Below are 18,135 nucleotides of genomic sequence, written 5' to 3'. Positions count from 1 at the left end.
ACTTAAATCTAATGCTCCTCCTACATGACTACTCTAAAAACGTATGCTCTTGCACACATGTACACACATACATGGATGCACAAACACACACTTGGATAAAGCAACCATCTTGCAAGCTTGTGACTGAAGTTAGTAGATGAGGACAATTTTTCATTTTTAGGAAGTGGAAAAGAAAAAAATATCTTTTTAAACACACTTATAAAAAGTCAACACAGCTCTACAAAAGTGTCATTATTTTAAACACGACAAAACAAAACATTGTTCCTACCTTTTCCCCTCGTTCTTTGGAAACTTGTCTTCTTTCATTCACATCACATTTGTTTCCAAGTATCATCTTTTCCACATCTGCAGAGGCATGCTAAAGGAGAAAAGAGCCAACAGGAGCAGGTGAACATCAGGTTAGTCTTTGACAACTTTTTTCAAGAATTCTAACTCTTCATAAAGGTAGATACCATAAGCAAATTAAGGTAGCATGGAATAGTTGACCTGTCAGAAATATGGATAAGGGAAGAATTTATTACCAAATAAGAGATAGCATTATGGGATATAAAATGGATAATTTTAATTACATTAAATTAAAAAGTTTTCGAGACCCACACGTACAAAAATATTCATAGCAGCTCTTTTTGTGGTGGCAAAGAATTGGAAATTGAGAGGATGCCCATCAATTGGGGAATGGCTGAGCAAGCTGTGGTATATGAATGTATACTGTGCTATAAGAAGCGATGAACAGGCTAACTTCAGAAAAACCTGGAAAGACTTATATGGTCTGATGCTGAGTGAAGTGAGCAGAACCAAGAGGACTTTGTACACAATAACAGCCACATTATGCGATGACTAATATTATTAAACTGAACCCTTCTCAGCATTACGAGGATCTAAGACATCTCTAGAGGCCTTGGGATGGAAAATGCTATGGAAGTCGAATTGCTATCACTTATTTTCACCTTCTGTTGAGTTTTGTTTCATCTTTTTGATGGTTCCTCCTATTGGTTTTAATTTTTACTTACAACTTCACTAATGTGAAAATATGTTTAATGGGTATGTAAATGTAAAGCCTATACCAGATTGTGCGCCGTCTTGGAGAGGGTGGGGGGGAGGAAAAGGGAGAAAAATTTTCAACTCAAAAGCATATGGAAAAAAAGGAAAAAAAAATAAAAAAATTATTAAAAAAAAAGTTTTTGCACAAATGAAACCAATGCAGCCAAAAGTAGAAGGAAAGCTGAAAACTGGGGAAAAAATATTTATGTTTCTCTGATAAAGGCTTCATCTCTCAAATATACAAAGAATTGAGTCAAATTTATAATAATATGAGTTGTTTCCCAATTGATAAATGGTTAAAGGATATGAACAGTTTTTAGATGAAGAAATCAAAGCTATCTATAATCATATGAAAAAATGCTCTAAATTACTATTGATTAGAGAAATGCAAATTAGAACAACTCTGAGGTACCACCTCATACCTATCAGATTGGTTAATGTGATAGAAAAGGAAAATGAGAAATATTGGAGGGAATATGGGAAAACTGGAGCACTAATGCACTGTTAGCAGAGTTGTGAACAAGTCCAACCATTGTGGAGAGTGATTTGGAACTATGCCCAAAGGGCCATAAAACCTTTGACCCAGAAATATCACTACTAAGTCTTCAGGGAAGAAGTAGAATTCAAGCTGGACCTTGAAGGAAGAGATCAGGAAGAACAAGGAGTCCATTTTGGCTGGAATGTAGAGTATATAAAGAGGAATAAGGTGAAAGAAGGATGGAGAGGTTACATGGAACTTAAAAAGTAAAGGCTACAATAAAAAGGGTATGAGCTGGTATGGTTTCTAGAGGTACTAAAATGGGAATGAAGAATGTGAGTAGTAGAACTGAGGCAGCAGAGCCTCAGCAATGATGCTGAAAGCTACACTAGGTGGCTGCAAAAGTGGGTTGTAGCCAGAACATTGAACAGATGACATTTTCGTAAGAGAAACTTAAAAACCTAGAACACAGATCAGGGAGCTTTATAATGATTCAGTAAGAGTACCAAAAGAGAGAGGACACAAATAAATATGGCAAGATAAGAGGGAAGAAAGCAAGACCAAAAGAATGTATACACTGGCTATAATTATGTAAATAAAAGCAGTAATGAAATCTGGAAAAAAATAAACAGAAAAGTTCAAAGAGGGCCAAAGTAACAAAGATGACTTTTGTTATTACTTTGTTAAAATTTACTTAAATCTAAAAAACAAACTACAAATACTGGAGGTTTATAGTTTTAGGTATAATTTTTTTTGTTATTTACATATTTATGTTTGTTGATGGTGGTTAAATTTAATTTTTTAAAAGGAAAAGAAAAAAAAAGATGGAAAAGGCTGGCACTACAGAAACCACACTGTGGGAAATGACTAAAGAACATTTCCCCAAACCTATGGATGGCCTCAGCCTAAACAATGAAGAGGGTCAGAGTCTTCTCCATGAATCATCCTCAAAGACAACCCTCCAGACACTTACCTGGCAAGCTCGCAAATTTTAAAAGACAAAGATGGCATTTTCCAAGCTGCCAAGAAGAAAGGAGAGAACATTTAGAGATATGAGAATAAGAAATGACTTGGGACATGCCCCAAAGACCTTCGAGAAGAACAGGACGGGGCCAGGGTAGGGGAGAGGAAGGAACCCAGAAAGAACAACAGAAATTAAGAGTTACCCCATTAGTACAGTACAAAGCCAGAAGGCACAAACAGATGACCTTATTTCAAGTTCATTTTTAGAATCAGAGAATTGCAAGCTGACTTTAGAAACTATTTCAGGACTTTGCGGAAATGAAGGAAATATTTTGTTAAAGTCTCACATGTGGGAAGATCAATAAAAGAAACTATAGAGACCTGAAAAAAGATGAGACATACTCGATAGATTAAAAAAGGGAAGCTAATGCAAAAAAAAAATACACAACAGTGTGAAAGTGTCAAAGAATAGAAACATAACCCCAAGGATGCAGGGGTTGGTGAGGGTTAGCTCCCAAAGCTAAATGTCATATTATCCCTAATATAAACCTCAAGGTTTTTCAAGTTAGCAACAAAAAGCAATGGTCAGAAATAAAATGTGTGCAAAATCATTGAAGTTAAAAATGTCAGAAACTAAGCAAAGATTGTTTTGATCTGATTTATGGAAAATAAGGAGTTTAAAATACATTATAGAAACCGTGTAAAGAGAAGAAAAAGCCCAAAACCATAAAGATAAACTTACAGGGTGAGCAGAAACCTAATCTGACAGTAAATGGGCTGAATTCTCCTATTAAAATAATGGGCAGGGGCAGTCACTGTTAGTTGCATTTTGTCTTTAACCTATGAGAACAATGGACTTAGATTCAGAAGAGTTGAATTTCAGTTCTGGCTCAGTCCTTCATTTGCTGGGTGACTAAGGTCAAATTGCTATACTCCTCAAGGCCTCAGTTTCCTTATCTGAAAACGAGAGGTTTACATTCAATCTTTGAGGGCCCTTAGAATTACAATAAAGGCAGGGGTGACTAATAGATAAAGTAGACTACAGAGAAAAAGCACTGAAACTTATACAAGGACACTATGTAACATTAAACACTGAAAACCAGCAATATTGAATCTCTCTGGCCCAGACAACACAGCAATGAAAAAAACAATAATGAAAGACCATGTACTTTGAACAAAGAAACAGAGAGGAATATAATTGTAACTAGAGGCTGTAATATTAGAAAATAACTTACCAGGTAGACAGAGAATTAATAAATGACTAAAGCCCTGAATAATACAATAAATAAGGTGGAGTTAATTAACATGAAGTGGTGGCTAGGTGAGGGAGTGGAAGGAATACTGGCCTGGCAGTCAGGAGACCTGGGTTCAGACTGTGCTCTAATTTGCTGTGTGACCTTGGGCAGCTACTTCCTTTCCTTGGGCCTTAGTTAGGGAATTGGACTAGATGATCTCTAAGGCCTCAGCCAACTCTAAATTCTAAGATACTATACCAGGATATAAAAACATGCTTTGGGGGCAGGTAGGTGGCGCAGTGGATAGAGCTCTGGCCTTGGAGTCAGGAGGACATGAGTTCAAATCCAGCCTCAGACACAAGACATTTACTAGCCATGTGACCCTGGGCAAGTCATTTAACCCCAATTGCCTCACAAAAAAAAAAAAAGAAGAAGAGAAAAACAAAAAAAACATGCTTTGTAGGTGGGGGAAAAAAAGGGCAGAAATCCTATCCACTATATTTGCAGACTACATTAAAGATAGAAACAACAAAACACACAATTAAAAGGCACCCAGCCACATGAAAATCTTAAAAGTCTTAATTCCCGGTCAAAAAGGATAGCAGAAAGGGGCAGCTTGGTGGTACAGTGGATAAAGTGCTGGCCCTGAAGTGAAGAGCACCTGAGTTGAAATCTGACCTCAGACCTTACTAGCAGTGTGACCCTGGGCAAGTCACTTAACCCTGATTGCTTCCAAAAAAAGAAGAAAAAAAGGCTAGCCAGATAACAACAAAATACTCAGGAAAACAACAAATATAAATAACATACAAAAGTTTATAGAATATCGTCAAAGCAGAAACAAAAGAAAAATTCCTTGCCCTAAGAAAAAAAAGAGCTAATGAATTTCCTATTTAAAGACTTTTAAACAGAACCACTTGACAGGTCAAAATAAAATAGAAAAATTAAAATTAAAAAAACAAACAAACTAGAAACAGCAATCTCTATCCTTCTCTACGGTTTAATTTCCTCAGAGGGTGAAATGAAGGGGCTGGAGTGGACAGACTCTAAAAGAGCAGCGAGACACAGTGGGAGAGGCGCCGGATCTGGGGCAGGAACGCTTCGGTTCTCAACTCTGACACTTCTGAGCTGTCTGCCCATGGCCAACCACCTCACATCTACAAGCCTTAGTTTCCTAATCCATAATGTGGACATCACACTTGTACTATCTACTTACAGGGTTCTCTGTAAATGGTAAAGCATGACAGATCCAGGCAGCTCTACCAGTCTGGAGATGCTATGAATAGAGGCCCAGTGTTTTTGCCTTTCTTTGCATCTCCAAGCAGAGCTGAGCAGAGTGCCTGGCAAACAGTAATTGCTTAAAAAAAATGTTTGTTGACTGACACAGAAGCTCATTACCAGTTTGCCTGCAGGGTGATAAATTTTTCAGCCACAGCATCTCTGCAAAACCATCTACTAAGTCCAATGCAGAGACTGTGATTAGTGGAATGCTCCTACCAAGAAAACCATACATTTTTGAAGTAATGAAATCCAAATGAAAATGCCAATGGAATTTTTAAAGGTCAGGTTTATGATTTCATCAGTACCTACACTACAACTTATAGTCTTGGAGTTGCCTGAGGCATTAAAAGATTCAGGGACTTGCACAGAGTCACTGAGCCAGCATGTATCTGAGGTGGTACCTGAACCCAGTATACCCTGACTCTGAAAAGTCAGCTCTCTCTCCACTATTTCACGCTGTTTCTCATTAACGGGTTACTCTCCAGAATTAGACAGTGATTACAAAACGTATATAGAAAAATAAGTGGACAGTAATATTAAGGGGACATCTGGGAGGAAAAATGAGGATGGGGGACTTGCTCTGCTAGGCATTAAACTGTCCTACCGAGTGATAATTATTTTTTTAAAATATGCTATTAGATGAAAAGAGAATGGACAATCTGGAATTAGAACCAAAGGCATGTAGAATGTTATAAAATCTGCAAAATCCAAGGGCACAAAATACTGGGGAAGGATTCTCTCTCTTTTTTTTTTTTTTGGTGATAGGGAAGGATTCTTTGCTTAAAAAACAAAACAAAACAGATTACTGGGAAAACTGGATAGCAATATGTGAAAAATGGGATTATATAATCTCATACCATATACCAAAAGAAACCTGAAAGGTATCAACAATCTAAATATTTAAAAAAAAAAAGACTGACTGGTGCTATGGAATTACAATAGCAATTGTAAAGAGGAGGAAAATTCTTAGTCATCCAACTAATGGAAAAAATTACAGGAAACTTATTAGATGGATTTGATCATATTGATATTCAAACATTTATTAAGCAGCTTCTATGTTTTTACAGAACAAAGAGTAAGGTGTTCAGAATATGAAGAAAAGAAACAGAACAGGAAAAAAAATAACTTGCCATAAATATGTCTGATAAAAATCTGGCATGCCAATTTATGAAAGTAAGATTCTTTTCTCAACAGGTCAAAAGGCAGAAAAAGATAGCCCTCCAAGGGAAACCACCCCCCTAAATTATCAATAATCACCTGAAAATTTGTTCAAACATTCTAATAACTCAAGAAAAGAAATTTTAAACAACTCTGAAATATCACTTTGCCCTTATTAAATTGTTAAATATTGATAAAAAAAATTTGGTAAAATTCAGTGCTAGTGGGACTGTACAGAGAAGAAGGGTGATGGAGTGGCTGGAGAGCTGGATTGGGGAATCTGGAGGCTTTGGATCAAATCCCACTTGAGATAATTATTAGTTGTGTAATGACCCTGAACAGATACTTAAGTTCTCAGAGTCTCAGTTTCCTCATCTGTAAAATGGAGATATCTATAATAGCACTTACATCACAGAGCTGTGCTGAGAATAAATGAAATGTACACAAAGCACTTTGCAAACCTTAAAGTACTATATAAATGACAGTTGTCACTAACAGGCACATGATTACACTGCTGCTGGAGACTAAGAATTGCCCCAGTCTTTTTTGCAAAGCTACAGAGCATTCCACATAACTGTTCTGTTTATACTCTTGGATCTGGTAATATCACTAAGACCAAATCTTAAGGAGGTTTTATTTTTACAGGAAGATACCCTGCGAAATTGTGGAATATGAATGCAACAGAAATAATTATGCTATAAGAAATCACATTAATGAAGAATCCAAAGTACTAAGGGGAGGTTTATATGAAATTATGCAGAGCAAAGGCAGCACAATCAGAACAAAGGAAAAAAAACCTATATACACAATATGAACATTTTTAAAAAGACCAAGCTAAACAGAAGTTTATAGCTTCACAATCTTTTTATTATTATTTATATGTCAAGAATGTTTATTTTTCTTACTGAGCTTATATTTTCCTTCCTAAGTTTATACTAAAATCAAGAGAAATGAAAGTTCTCTCTAAGGTCCCTTCTAGCTTTAGCATTTTATGTTGCTAGGAAATAAAGAAATGAGCAGAAAAAAAACCAACCCAGCAAAATTGAAAAACAACCATAAATCAAAAGTTGATGCTTTGAGAAAAAAAATGTAAACACAACCCAATGAATCGTCAGCCAAAATTCGAATTAGTAAAACCAGTAGATTACAGCAAATACAAAAAAAAAATAACAAAAATTAGAAAGCGCAATTATTATTCTCAGTCCTGGGTCAGATACAACTGATAACAGTAGAAATAGATGACTAAGTACTTCCCTCTCACTGTCCCCTGTGCCTGCCTCTCTGCCCACCCTGGGCCCCATCCCAGGAAAAGAATCTGGCACTGATAAAGTAATAGAAAATAATTCTGGAGATTGAAGGTGCTTAGAGATGATCTAGTCCAACCCTCCCCATTTCACAGATAAGGAAAATGAAGTCCTAATAAAGGGAGTAATTTGGTCAAGATCATATAGCTGGTAATGTGACAGATCCATAACTAGAACTCAGGTCTCTTAATTCCCAGGCTGGGGCTGAGCCATCATGATTTGCTGAAGCTTCCTCCTCACCCACTGCCCACCTCCACCCCCCACTGATAAAGAAGAAATACTCTCTATTCTAAATTAATGCTTCAAAGATATCAAAAAGGCTACACAACATGATGTTAGGAGCTAGATCTTATTTTGATTCCCGAACCAGACAAGGGGAACAACGGAAAATGGCAGTTCAAGCATACTTAATGAGCACACATGTAAAAATCCAAAGCAACATGAGGGCAAACAAATTACACATTTACTTCAAAATATCCCTCCTTCTGTCTGGCCAAAGTGACCTCCTCCCAAATGGAAAGCTCCTTGAGGTTAACAACCTTAACTCTGTCGTCCTCATGCCTCCGGCGTTTAATCTTTGCTTTTCAATGAATGTAAGGCTAGTCACACTTCTCATATTCAAATAGGAAAAATCCCACCATTACCTCAACAGATAATTGAGAAGGTAGTCAAGAAAATTCACTGTCTAATCATGATGAGAACCTTTTTTTTTAAGGGGCACAGGGAATCTGGTCTCTTTAGAGGGTAATTAACTTTCTGTTCTCTGGTCTGTAAAATGAAGGGGCTGAACTAGATGATATCTTAAACGGTCCTTTCATTTTTTATTCTTCTGCTCCTGGCATGCTACAAGAACTAACATTAAATAGAAAAGCTCTAGGTTAATTCTCCCGAAAAACCAGCAACCAGTGAAGGATGCTCCAATTACCATTTGTATGTAATATAGTGGGGGCAGCTATAAGAGACGAATAACGGGTACAGAGTTAAATTTTAAAATCCCTTTTTGCACATGACATTACTGTACATCTAGAAAAATTGGGAAAATAAATTTAAAAATGACTAGAAGTCAAAAGCGAGTTAAGCAAAGTTGCAGGGATAAAATAAATATATAAATCTCAATTCCAATACTGTACCTTACTGACATAAAGCTAGAAAAATGCAATGAAAATAAGGAATTCTACTCAGAAGTAACAAAACCCATTAGAGATGAATACAACCCAGGACACAAATATTTTTTTAAAAAGAGAAATTATTTATAATGACAGTGATAATTTTATGATTATAAGGCACTTTTTTGGGGGGGGGGCTAGGCAATGGGGTTAAGTGACTTGCCCAGGGTCACACAGCCAGTAACTATTATGTGTCTGAGGCCGGATTTGAACTCAGGTCCTCCTGAATCCAGGGCTGGTGCTCTATACACTACTCCACCTAGCTGCCCCCTATAAGGCACTTTAGATACATTATTTGACTTTCACACCAATCTTGTGAAATATATTAAATATTATCCCCATTTTACAGAGGAGGAAAACTAAAGCCTAGAAAAGTTAAATGACTTGCCCACAGTGACAGTTGATGGCAGTGCTGGGATTCTAACTCAGGTTTCCTGACTCAAAGTCCTACGTTCTTTCTACTTGCCCAGCGTGCTTCTCTTAAAAAAACAAAACCAAAGAAACTATGGAAGACTAATGGAAGAACTAGAGGAGGCTGTGAATAAAAGGCAGTAGTACAGTCATTCGTGCTGAGCTAGAAAGTCTTTGTATTTGGGGGCTGACGACAAACTGCGTCTGTTGTCTGAGGACTAGACTAGCTCTGTCTGGGCCAGGCGCATCACTAGAAGTCCAGGTGATGAATTTCTGTTGGCCCACAACAACGCATGAAGCTGTCTCCTAAGGTGTGGAGGAATTGTCCTTGGCCTGAAGGAAGTAACAATGCTAGCATGTGGTTAAGTATTAAAGTGTGAATAAAAGCAACAACACTAATCAGAACACCCCATTCTTTGGAAAATGGCCTTTACTGTAAATGCTGAGATTTGTGTTATATATTGGGAAAGACAGCTCTTCTAGTCAGCATCTCACAGACTTACATCAAGATCTATTTCCTGTAGCCACACTCATTCACCTGCCTAGTTTATGGTCTGATTGAGACAGACATAGCGTTATGGCTCATCTACCTTGAATGAATAGACTTTTGAAATTCAACTATAAGTTAGTAAACATACTACCCCGTGTCTAGCTGCAATGTGTTTCAGCAAATGCTATGGCCCATGAACTTGAAGGAACAAGAGTTGGGGTGGGGGAAGAGAAGCGATAAGAATTTTCAGTTTTAAGGCTACTGTTAACAGAGATGTAACAATACTTTCCTGTGGCTTTATGACTGACTGAAGTCCTCTCGCTGAACTTTAGGCCTGAAACACCTCCCAGTTAGTCATCAATGCTAGGTGATATGCTGTTCCAAGGTCATTTCTGTCCAAAGGGCTTATTGTTCTGGGATAGCAAGAGAAAACCCCCAAATCCTAGATCTAAGTTTTTGGACTAATAAAGTTTTATTGGGAAAAGAAAAAAGGTATCTGCAGCCTTGTTCTTCCCAGCCCTGCCTATGCCAGGTAAGAATAGCAGTTTACATTTTTATAATTCATTAAAATTTTAAAAGCACAAAATATTAGCCTCATCGTATAAATGGGAACACTGAGCCTCCAGGAGGCAAAGTGACTTGCTAGCTGGTACTGGAGTTAGGATTTGAACCCAGATCTTCTTACTTCAAGGTCTGTGCTCTTTCCACTACTCCACGCAGCTTACTTCCTCATGACCACCAAATAAAAGTACTAAGGCTAGGATCCTAGCTTACGTAAAATCAGATAAAACTGAATCATTTATTGACTCACAAACATTTAAAAATCCCCAAATAATTTAGATGTACCTCTTCAATGTTCCGAATCCAGTTCCGGATATTATCAAAAGATTTCTCATTGGTGATGTCATAGACCAGCATGATGCCCTATAAAAAGATAAATTAATAAATGCCTCTGTTAAAAAAGCTAAGAAATCTTGAAAGTTGGACCCACATCCCAACGGCATTCTATGACCTCAACCTAGTACTCACAACCCTCACAGCCCTTCTGTACGTGGAGATGGGAATCAGTGAGAAACGAATGGTTTATGTGGGAGAACTGCACATTAAACTCAGCTCAAGCTAAAGCAGAAAGGACCAGAAAAACTGGCTGTAATGAAGCAAGAGGGGCTTGAAAACAAGCCAAATGGCTGGAATAAATAGGATATGAGCAAGTTCAGCTTGGATTATCTGACACTGTACTTTTATGAAAGAACAAAAGGGGATCTCATCAGCTGGGAAAAATCACTGTTTTGAATTGTTTTATTATGAATAAATCAATAATAGATTGGAACAGTAGAGTGTAGTAAAGGGAACAATGGAGTCAGGAGCACCGGGTTCTGGTCTCTGCTGTTACTTGTTAACCATATAACCAACCACAGGCAAACCAGGACTAGAAGAGCTCTGAGCTCCTTCTCAGCCTCAAAGCTTTGAGCCTACGATTTCAACTGAGATGATGTTTCTTCACCCATAAAATGGGAACACTAATTACTAAGTTCCTGAAAATAATTCTGCTTAACTTACTAATGTCTTGAATCTTAAATAACTGCTTTGCAGTATTTTCATGCTAAAAGCCCCATGAGATAGACTGCATAAATATTATCACTCTCACATTACAGATGACGAAACAGGTTCTGAGATAGGAAGTGACTTGCCCGTGGTCACAGTGTCAGAGGCAGGACCATAACCCACAAGATCAGAGGTCTGGAGCTGGCTGAGACTTTAGGGGCTATCTAGTCAATCTGCTTATTTTATAGATGAAGAAACTAAGGCCCAGTGAGGTCAGATGGCTTGCCTGTGGAAAATGGCTAAGCTGGGATCTGAACCAAGGTCCCTCTGACTCCAAATCTAGCACTTTTTGTCTTGTAGCACTCTGGCCTCCTGACTCCATGGTCAATGTTCTTTCCTAATTCTCCTACAAGTTTCATTACATATTTAAAAAGACTACATCCTTTTTCATTTTTTCCAAGGGTCTCTTTGTCAATCATCACCATCCTCTTGAGAAAAAAATACCCACACTCTACACAGCTACATTATTCAAATAGCCAATTACTATACAGCCAATTCTTTAGAGATTTTTTTCCTTATAAATACAAAATATTCTGTAGTTTTAAAGACTGTACACTCAAAGATAAAAGACAATTATAATTTTTTTAAAAAATCCATACCATTGCACCTCTGTAGTATGCAGTTGTAATTGTTCGAAACCGTTCCTGACCAGCTGTGTCCCTAAAATAAAAAGATCGTGAGTTTTTTAAAATGTCCAATTATATTCAGTCATATTCATGAGGACAGAATTCAACAAACATTTATCAGTGATCTATAATGTACAGAGAACTGTGTTAGTACTGGGAGCAAGAGAAATTTTAGCTAATGGCCTTTGCTTTTTAATAGAGGAATATGACATACATCTAACTATAATACAAAATAATACATAAGAGGGTGCTAATAAAGGCTATCCGAGGTCCAAGAGGAAAGTAAATATTATAATCTAGGGAAGGCTGGAAAATATTTTCATGGAGAACGCATTTGACCTGAGCCTTAAAGGACAGGCTGGATTTCAACAGGAAGGGTGGGGAGATGGTGCATTTAAGGTGTAATGAACTGTGTATTAAAAAAGGCACAAGGTAGGAAATCGAGGGGGGTGTAAATGGGTGACAAATTGTCCAGTTTGGCTATGGAAAAGAGTCTGTTGAAGGAAATAGTATAAGATAATGCTGGAAAAGGTAAGTCCCTGAATGTCAGGATAAAGAATGTGATCTCCATTTGGCCAAAGGGGAGCTACCAAAGGATTCTGAGTAGAGGAGTGACATGACCAGGTCTATGTATAAGGAAGAGTAATAAGGCAAGAGTCTGAAGGACAGATTAGAGGAGAGAGGGAAACACTGTGAAGGGACTGGGCTTGGGGAGATGAGAACTTGGTTGTATCACAAGAACAATATATGGATATTGCTGAGTAATGCAAACCTGGGATCATTTATGTTAAAACTCAACCATGCTTATCTAGCATGATGCAGGTATTTTAAAAAATTCATTAAATTGAGTTAAACCAATCTGGGAAGCCTAAAACTAAACTTGATCTGTTTGCAGCATCTGTTCACATGTTAAAATCTGAGTCCTATTCCATCGTAAACGTCCATTCTTGGCAGCAAAACAAAATGTATAAATCATAGGTATGCTTAAGTACGCCAAGAATTCATCTACAGTATTCTTAGGTCCAAGGTTTAGAGTCCTGGCCAGTTTGGCACATTTTAGTGCATTATGGGAATTCACTCCCAAGGTCTTGAAAATGAAAACATGTATTTTAAGCAAGACATATCTGTTTTTAAGCTTTGCTTTGGGATTTCAGGAAAACATGCAAAGTAATGTTTGCATTAGTGCGATCTCTTTCCTCACATCTTCAACAAGAAAATAAAGTGGAATATGAAGAAGCCAGTCTACTATGCACTGATATGATACAAATACAATGTGAGCTGGTGTTACTTCTCTGCCCTCATGAGAGGCAGATACAGGCTTTTCCCCAAATTAAATGTAAGTAGACAGGGATGACAGAACAAACCCACATGAAAAGAGTATATCTGGCTAGCTGTTGACAATCTCGGAATGTTATATGACTGCAAAAGTTCAGCTTAAAGAAAACCCAAATGGAGTGCTCAGAAAGTCCCAACAACACAAAGCCTATGCCTGAGAGCCAAAAGGAAAACAGCTCCTTTGAGCTGGGTGTGAAACACAAAACTCTTTTGAAGAAAACCTGTTTGTTCAAGTGACTAGCCAGAGCTGTGTAAACAATTAGACACAGTCAAGATATTTAAGGGAAGGGGAGGGGAAAGAAGAGAAGCTTCATAAGGGATGCTGCCCTGTTTCATTGACACTGAATTCTTCAAATCAATACACTGTAGAAATTAAAGGCACTAGCAAAATGCATCAATAAAGACAAGATCATTTAAAAAAATATATATAAGTACTAATAGTATAAAGATGCTTACCATATCTGTAGTTTAATTCTTTTGCCATCTAGCTCTATGGTTCTAATTTTGAAGTCAATTCCTGAAAGAAAAAAGTGACATTACTAGAATGTTTCAGAAGTTCACTATTGCTTTTGTAATGTGTTTTCATTACTGCCTCCAAGCCCACTTTTCACCTTAGTGAAACCAACTACACATCCCTAGCTCAGCTATCCAAATTGTACATTTACAAAAGTCCCTGTGGGGCTATATGAAATGGAGCCTGAATGATGAGTATTGATCCCAAGAGGACAAAGAGCCAAGTTTAAATGATAAGAGTCTTAAGGGTAACCAAAAGAAAGTATATATGAAAAACCAATGGCAAAAATCACAGCAGACAATTAATCCAAAGCAAAAGGAAAGACTATCACATTACACTGATAAAACAAAATGCCCTCATACACCTTGCTTTCCACTGTATTCTAGGGTTCGACTGCTAGATGCTAACTCTAATTAAAGTCCTCTTCACTTTTTGTGACAAGAAGTTAAAGAGATGTGTGATCAGAGGTGATGAATTTGTACTGCCCTTAAGGCAACACTTTATTTCATACTTTTCTTTGGTTTTTGTTAATACCATAACCTTAATTAAGAAGTGTAATTTATGGGGTTCAGGAATCAGGCCTAATTACAAGGTAAAGTGACCAAATGGTGTAGTGGATAGAGATGACCTTAGAGTCAGTAAGACTTGAATGTGAGTCTTACCTTAGTGGGCCTGTCACCAAGCAGCTGGTTGCCCCTAGCCAAGTCATTTAACTTCTCAGTGGCCCTGGCAACTCTCTAAGACTATAAAATGCAGAGTGTCAATCTGTACTGGTAGAAGGAATTTGCTCTTAGGGAGTTCCTCCAAACTATAGAAATCACAGGGTCAGTTTCCACTCTCCCCTCTTCCCCCAAATTACAAAGTAACAAACCTTCCTGCCAATACTGAGATTAAAGACAACAGAGAAACTCAACTTCATTGAGCTGGGAGCACCTGGGGTCTGGGATGAACTTTGCCACTACTCCCAGAGTAATCTGAGCCAAAAGTCATTCTCTGGCCTTATTTTCCATCAGTGAAATGAAGGGGTGGAACGAAATGATCTCAAAGCTCACTGCTGCTTGAAAACACTAGGATTCCTAAATGAAAACCCCAGAGTGGATCTCGGTAGCACTGGTAAGGAGCTGAAAAACGTCTAAGCTGAAACCTTCAGGGAATAAGTGGAATTGAGGTCTAGGTTAAGCATTAGCTATGCTACTACCACATATGTACTACTTTCTGATTTGCAGTGAAGTGAAGAGGCTGTAACTTCCACTTCTCGGAGGGTTTTAAAGAAAACAGAATGAATTAGTAAGAAAGAAACCTATGCTCAAAATGGGACACTAAACCAGCTACTTGGATTCCCTTTGGTAAGGCCTCAGGCCTCTTAGAATGGGAAGTTTCAGAAACTCTAAGAGGACAGGGACCATTCTGTCACATAATCAATGCTTTGGAGCTGGAAGGGACCTCAAAGGTCATCTAGTTCAACTCTTTCCCCACTTTTGGTATCCCTATCCCTTAGCACAGTGCCAGCTAGTTTGATGTTTATTGAGTTGAACTGAATACAGATGAAGACACCCAGAGCATTAAAGTGACTTCCCCAAGGTTAATCTTTCTAGTGCACTATTCTGCCTCTCCCATTCAGCAAATTTCTGAATGGAACCAGCTCCGTCCAAATTACTCTAAAAGCTAGAACACTGACAGCAGCTCCATAAGTACCCACTATTCCATACCTTTCATATTTCCATCTTTATTTGACAAGTCTCATTTACTGTCAATGCAGGAGCTTTCTACACTGAAAGTCCCTCTATAGAGTAACAGCTGGACCTTCTGAGCACGAAGATAGGGAAGTCTGGCTGAAGCTGATTAAGGTGCAGTGAGTTGCTTTTATCTGATAGTCATCTACTTTTGATGACACAAAGGAAGGTACTATCACTTCATCTTAGCTTTGGGACTACTTTAACCTTATAATAATGACAGGGCTGGAAACAGGAACTAAGGTTACTAACTCTCAACAAAATGTCATAAACCATAAAGGACTATACAAATGTGAGCTATTATTAGAGACGTGAGAGAACATCTAGTTCAATTCCCTCATTTTACAGATGGGAAAACTGAGGCCTAGAGAGGGGAAGTAACTTGATCATGGTCACAGAGTTAGTGATAGTCAGAATTAGAACCCAGGTCTTCTGGCATTCTTTCCATTCTATACTACTGCTACATCCAGTAATCTCTCTTTGGAAATGGGGAAGTCAGAAGGGAAAAGTTGGGAAGTGAGAGGGAAATGACACTACAATGGTATTTGGTGACCATCTTCTGGGTTTCCAGGCTCTACTTCCACTTCCATAGCCAAAATACTTAATAGAAACAGAACTGTGGTAGGGCCTCAAGTACTCATATCTGGAATTCAATATGAGACTAGATGCTGGCAGAAAGAGCTCTAGACCGAATTCGTGCCTTGTAGGTGCTTAAGAAACCTTTGGTGACCTGGATAGAATCAGCGGCCCCATGTCACTAGTCTCAGCAATGTGACTACCTATCTGTTTGTGACCTTGGGTACATTATTCCTCTCTTCAGGGCCTCAGCTTCCTGATCCATAAAATAAGGTCGGGTGGTACAGAATTGGACTAATGGATCTCAGATGTCGCCTTTATCATCGTGTCAGAGGCCAGGAACTTAGGGTAGAGAGGACGCAGCATCCCTGGGGGGGAATGGGAATGGTGAAATGTGTCCCTAGCTTCATAGGGGCACGGGAGGGAGAGTCCCGAGGAAAGCAACCTAAAAGCCCATAGTAAGACCCTCTTTCCCCTCGGGGTGACTGGCCACACTGTCAGCCTTTGAACCTGGGACAGAGGAGCAAACTGATGCCCGGTAGTCCAGCGTGCCACAGCTACTTGCCCCCCACCCCGATCCTGTCCTGACCATCCCAGGCCCTCCTCTCCCATAGCCAGGATCCCCCCAACCATGGATGATGGGTGGGTGGGGGCTGCTCCTCCACCATTACCCCGTTTCCGTTGTCCCCCCACCCCCCTGCCGGCACCCTCTGTTCTCTCAGTCCCTTCTGCGGTTCCTTCTCAGTCCCCGCTGTCGTTCCCTCTCAGACATCCCGCCCCCTACCCAGCCCTGGGCCCCTCGTTCCCCCGTTGTTCCCTGTCGGTCAGCCTGTTGCCTCTGAGTCTCCCCCGGCCCAGGCCCTTGCTGCCCCGTTCCCTCTCATCCCTCAGTCCTCCCTGGGCCCTGCCGGCAGTCCGCGGCCCCATTCCCTCCCGGCCACCCGGGGCCCCGCCTCTCTGCCCCTCGTCCTAGCCCCGCTACCTATGGTGGAGATGAAGGTGGAGTTGAAGGCGTCCTCGGAGAATCGGAACAGGACACAGGTCTTCCCCACCCCCGAGTCCCCGATCAGCAGTAGCTTGAACAGGTAATCGTAGGTCTTCGCCATATTACACACTATACCTCCTCGACGGGAAGTGCCGGCGGCGCCTCGACACTGGACGCCGCCCTTGTCAATCTGCGGAACGCCCGCCCACGATTGGCCGAGATCCCACTGCGAGTCACGGCAGCCGCCTCCCACCCCTCGCCGGCCCCCAGACCCTTCGGCGGGCTCCAGGAAGAAGATGGGTAGACGAAGCAGGAAGCAACCCTGAGCGTGCCTCCCATTGGCTGGGGTCGCGTTCACTTCGACAGCACGGCCTCGGGATTGGCTAGGGATAGAGACTCGAGGTTCAAATGGGGACTGGGAGTGAGATGGGGTGGAGGCGGGGACAGGGGAGGGAGGGTGCCGCTAATTCCCCGAGCTGAGCCCAGAGACCCCGCCCTTGTCCTCAGCTGGGCGGGAGACACCTAGCCCGGCTCTCGCGCCCGAGGCGAGGCTCCGCCCCTTCTATGGGGCGCGGGAGGAGAGTCACGTGAGAGGAAAGGGCGGGGCCTGGGCAAGGGGCGGGGCGCTGAGGGGGGGAGCTCTGGAGCCCCGAGCAGCCGTTAATCGCTCTCAGCAGCCGTTAACTGAAGCTGCCGGCAGGAGGCGGTCGGCTTCTCCTCGGCCCCCGCCGGGGCTGGAGGAGGAAGTGAGCGGTGTCCTGCCGCTGGCTTGAGGCCGCTAGCCGCAGCCTGAACCTGCGGCCCCTGAGCCGGCCGCCAGACCCCGGACACCGGGGCTCCTCGGCGAGGCCCCCGCCCCTCCGAGGGCGTCATTCATCCGTCCGTCCGTCCATTCATTCATTCATTCGTTCATTCATCCATCCATCGGTCCCTTCATCCATTGTTGTATCTCCTCCCCATCCCTCCCCTCGAATTCCTTCCACGACACTGTAGCAGCTTCCTTCCTTCATCCCATCTTCATCTTTCCTTCTTTCCTTTTTCTACCTTCCTTCCTACTCCTTCCTTCTTTCCTCCCTCTCTTTTAGCTTTCCGTTTCTTTTCTTCCTCCCTTCCTCCCCTCCTTCCTTCCCTCCTTCCTTCCATCCTTCCTTCCTTCCTTCCTTCCTTCCTTCCTTCCTTCCTTCCTTCCTTCCTTCCTTCCTTCCTTCCTTCCTTCCTTCCTTCCTTCCTTCCTACC

General features: G+C 40.6%; 1 protein-coding gene across 1 annotated transcript in view; it reads right to left on the bottom strand.

The window, feature by feature from the left end:
* The window catches only part of RAB8A (RAB8A, member RAS oncogene family), a 28,318-nt gene extending 11,029 nt beyond the window's left edge, over positions 1-17,289 (bottom strand). Inside the window, 6 exon segments of the mRNA XM_020969223.2 lie at positions 269-358; positions 10,371-10,448; positions 11,729-11,789; positions 13,547-13,607; positions 16,896-17,168; positions 17,171-17,289. Coding sequence (XP_020824882.2) covers positions 269-358; positions 10,371-10,448; positions 11,729-11,789; positions 13,547-13,607; positions 16,896-17,168; positions 17,171-17,237 — 630 coding nt within the window. The 5' untranslated portion in view covers positions 17,238-17,289.
* Positions 17,290-18,135: the final 846 nt, after the last annotated feature.

Source organism: Phascolarctos cinereus, unplaced genomic scaffold, assembly GCF_003287225.1.
Source record: "Phascolarctos cinereus isolate Bilbo 61053 unplaced genomic scaffold, phaCin_HiC Scaffold_4;HRSCAF=312, whole genome shotgun sequence".
In the NCBI taxonomy this organism is placed as follows: domain Eukaryota; kingdom Metazoa; phylum Chordata; class Mammalia; order Diprotodontia; family Phascolarctidae; genus Phascolarctos; species Phascolarctos cinereus.
This window is presented reverse-complemented; position numbering and strand designations above follow the sequence as displayed.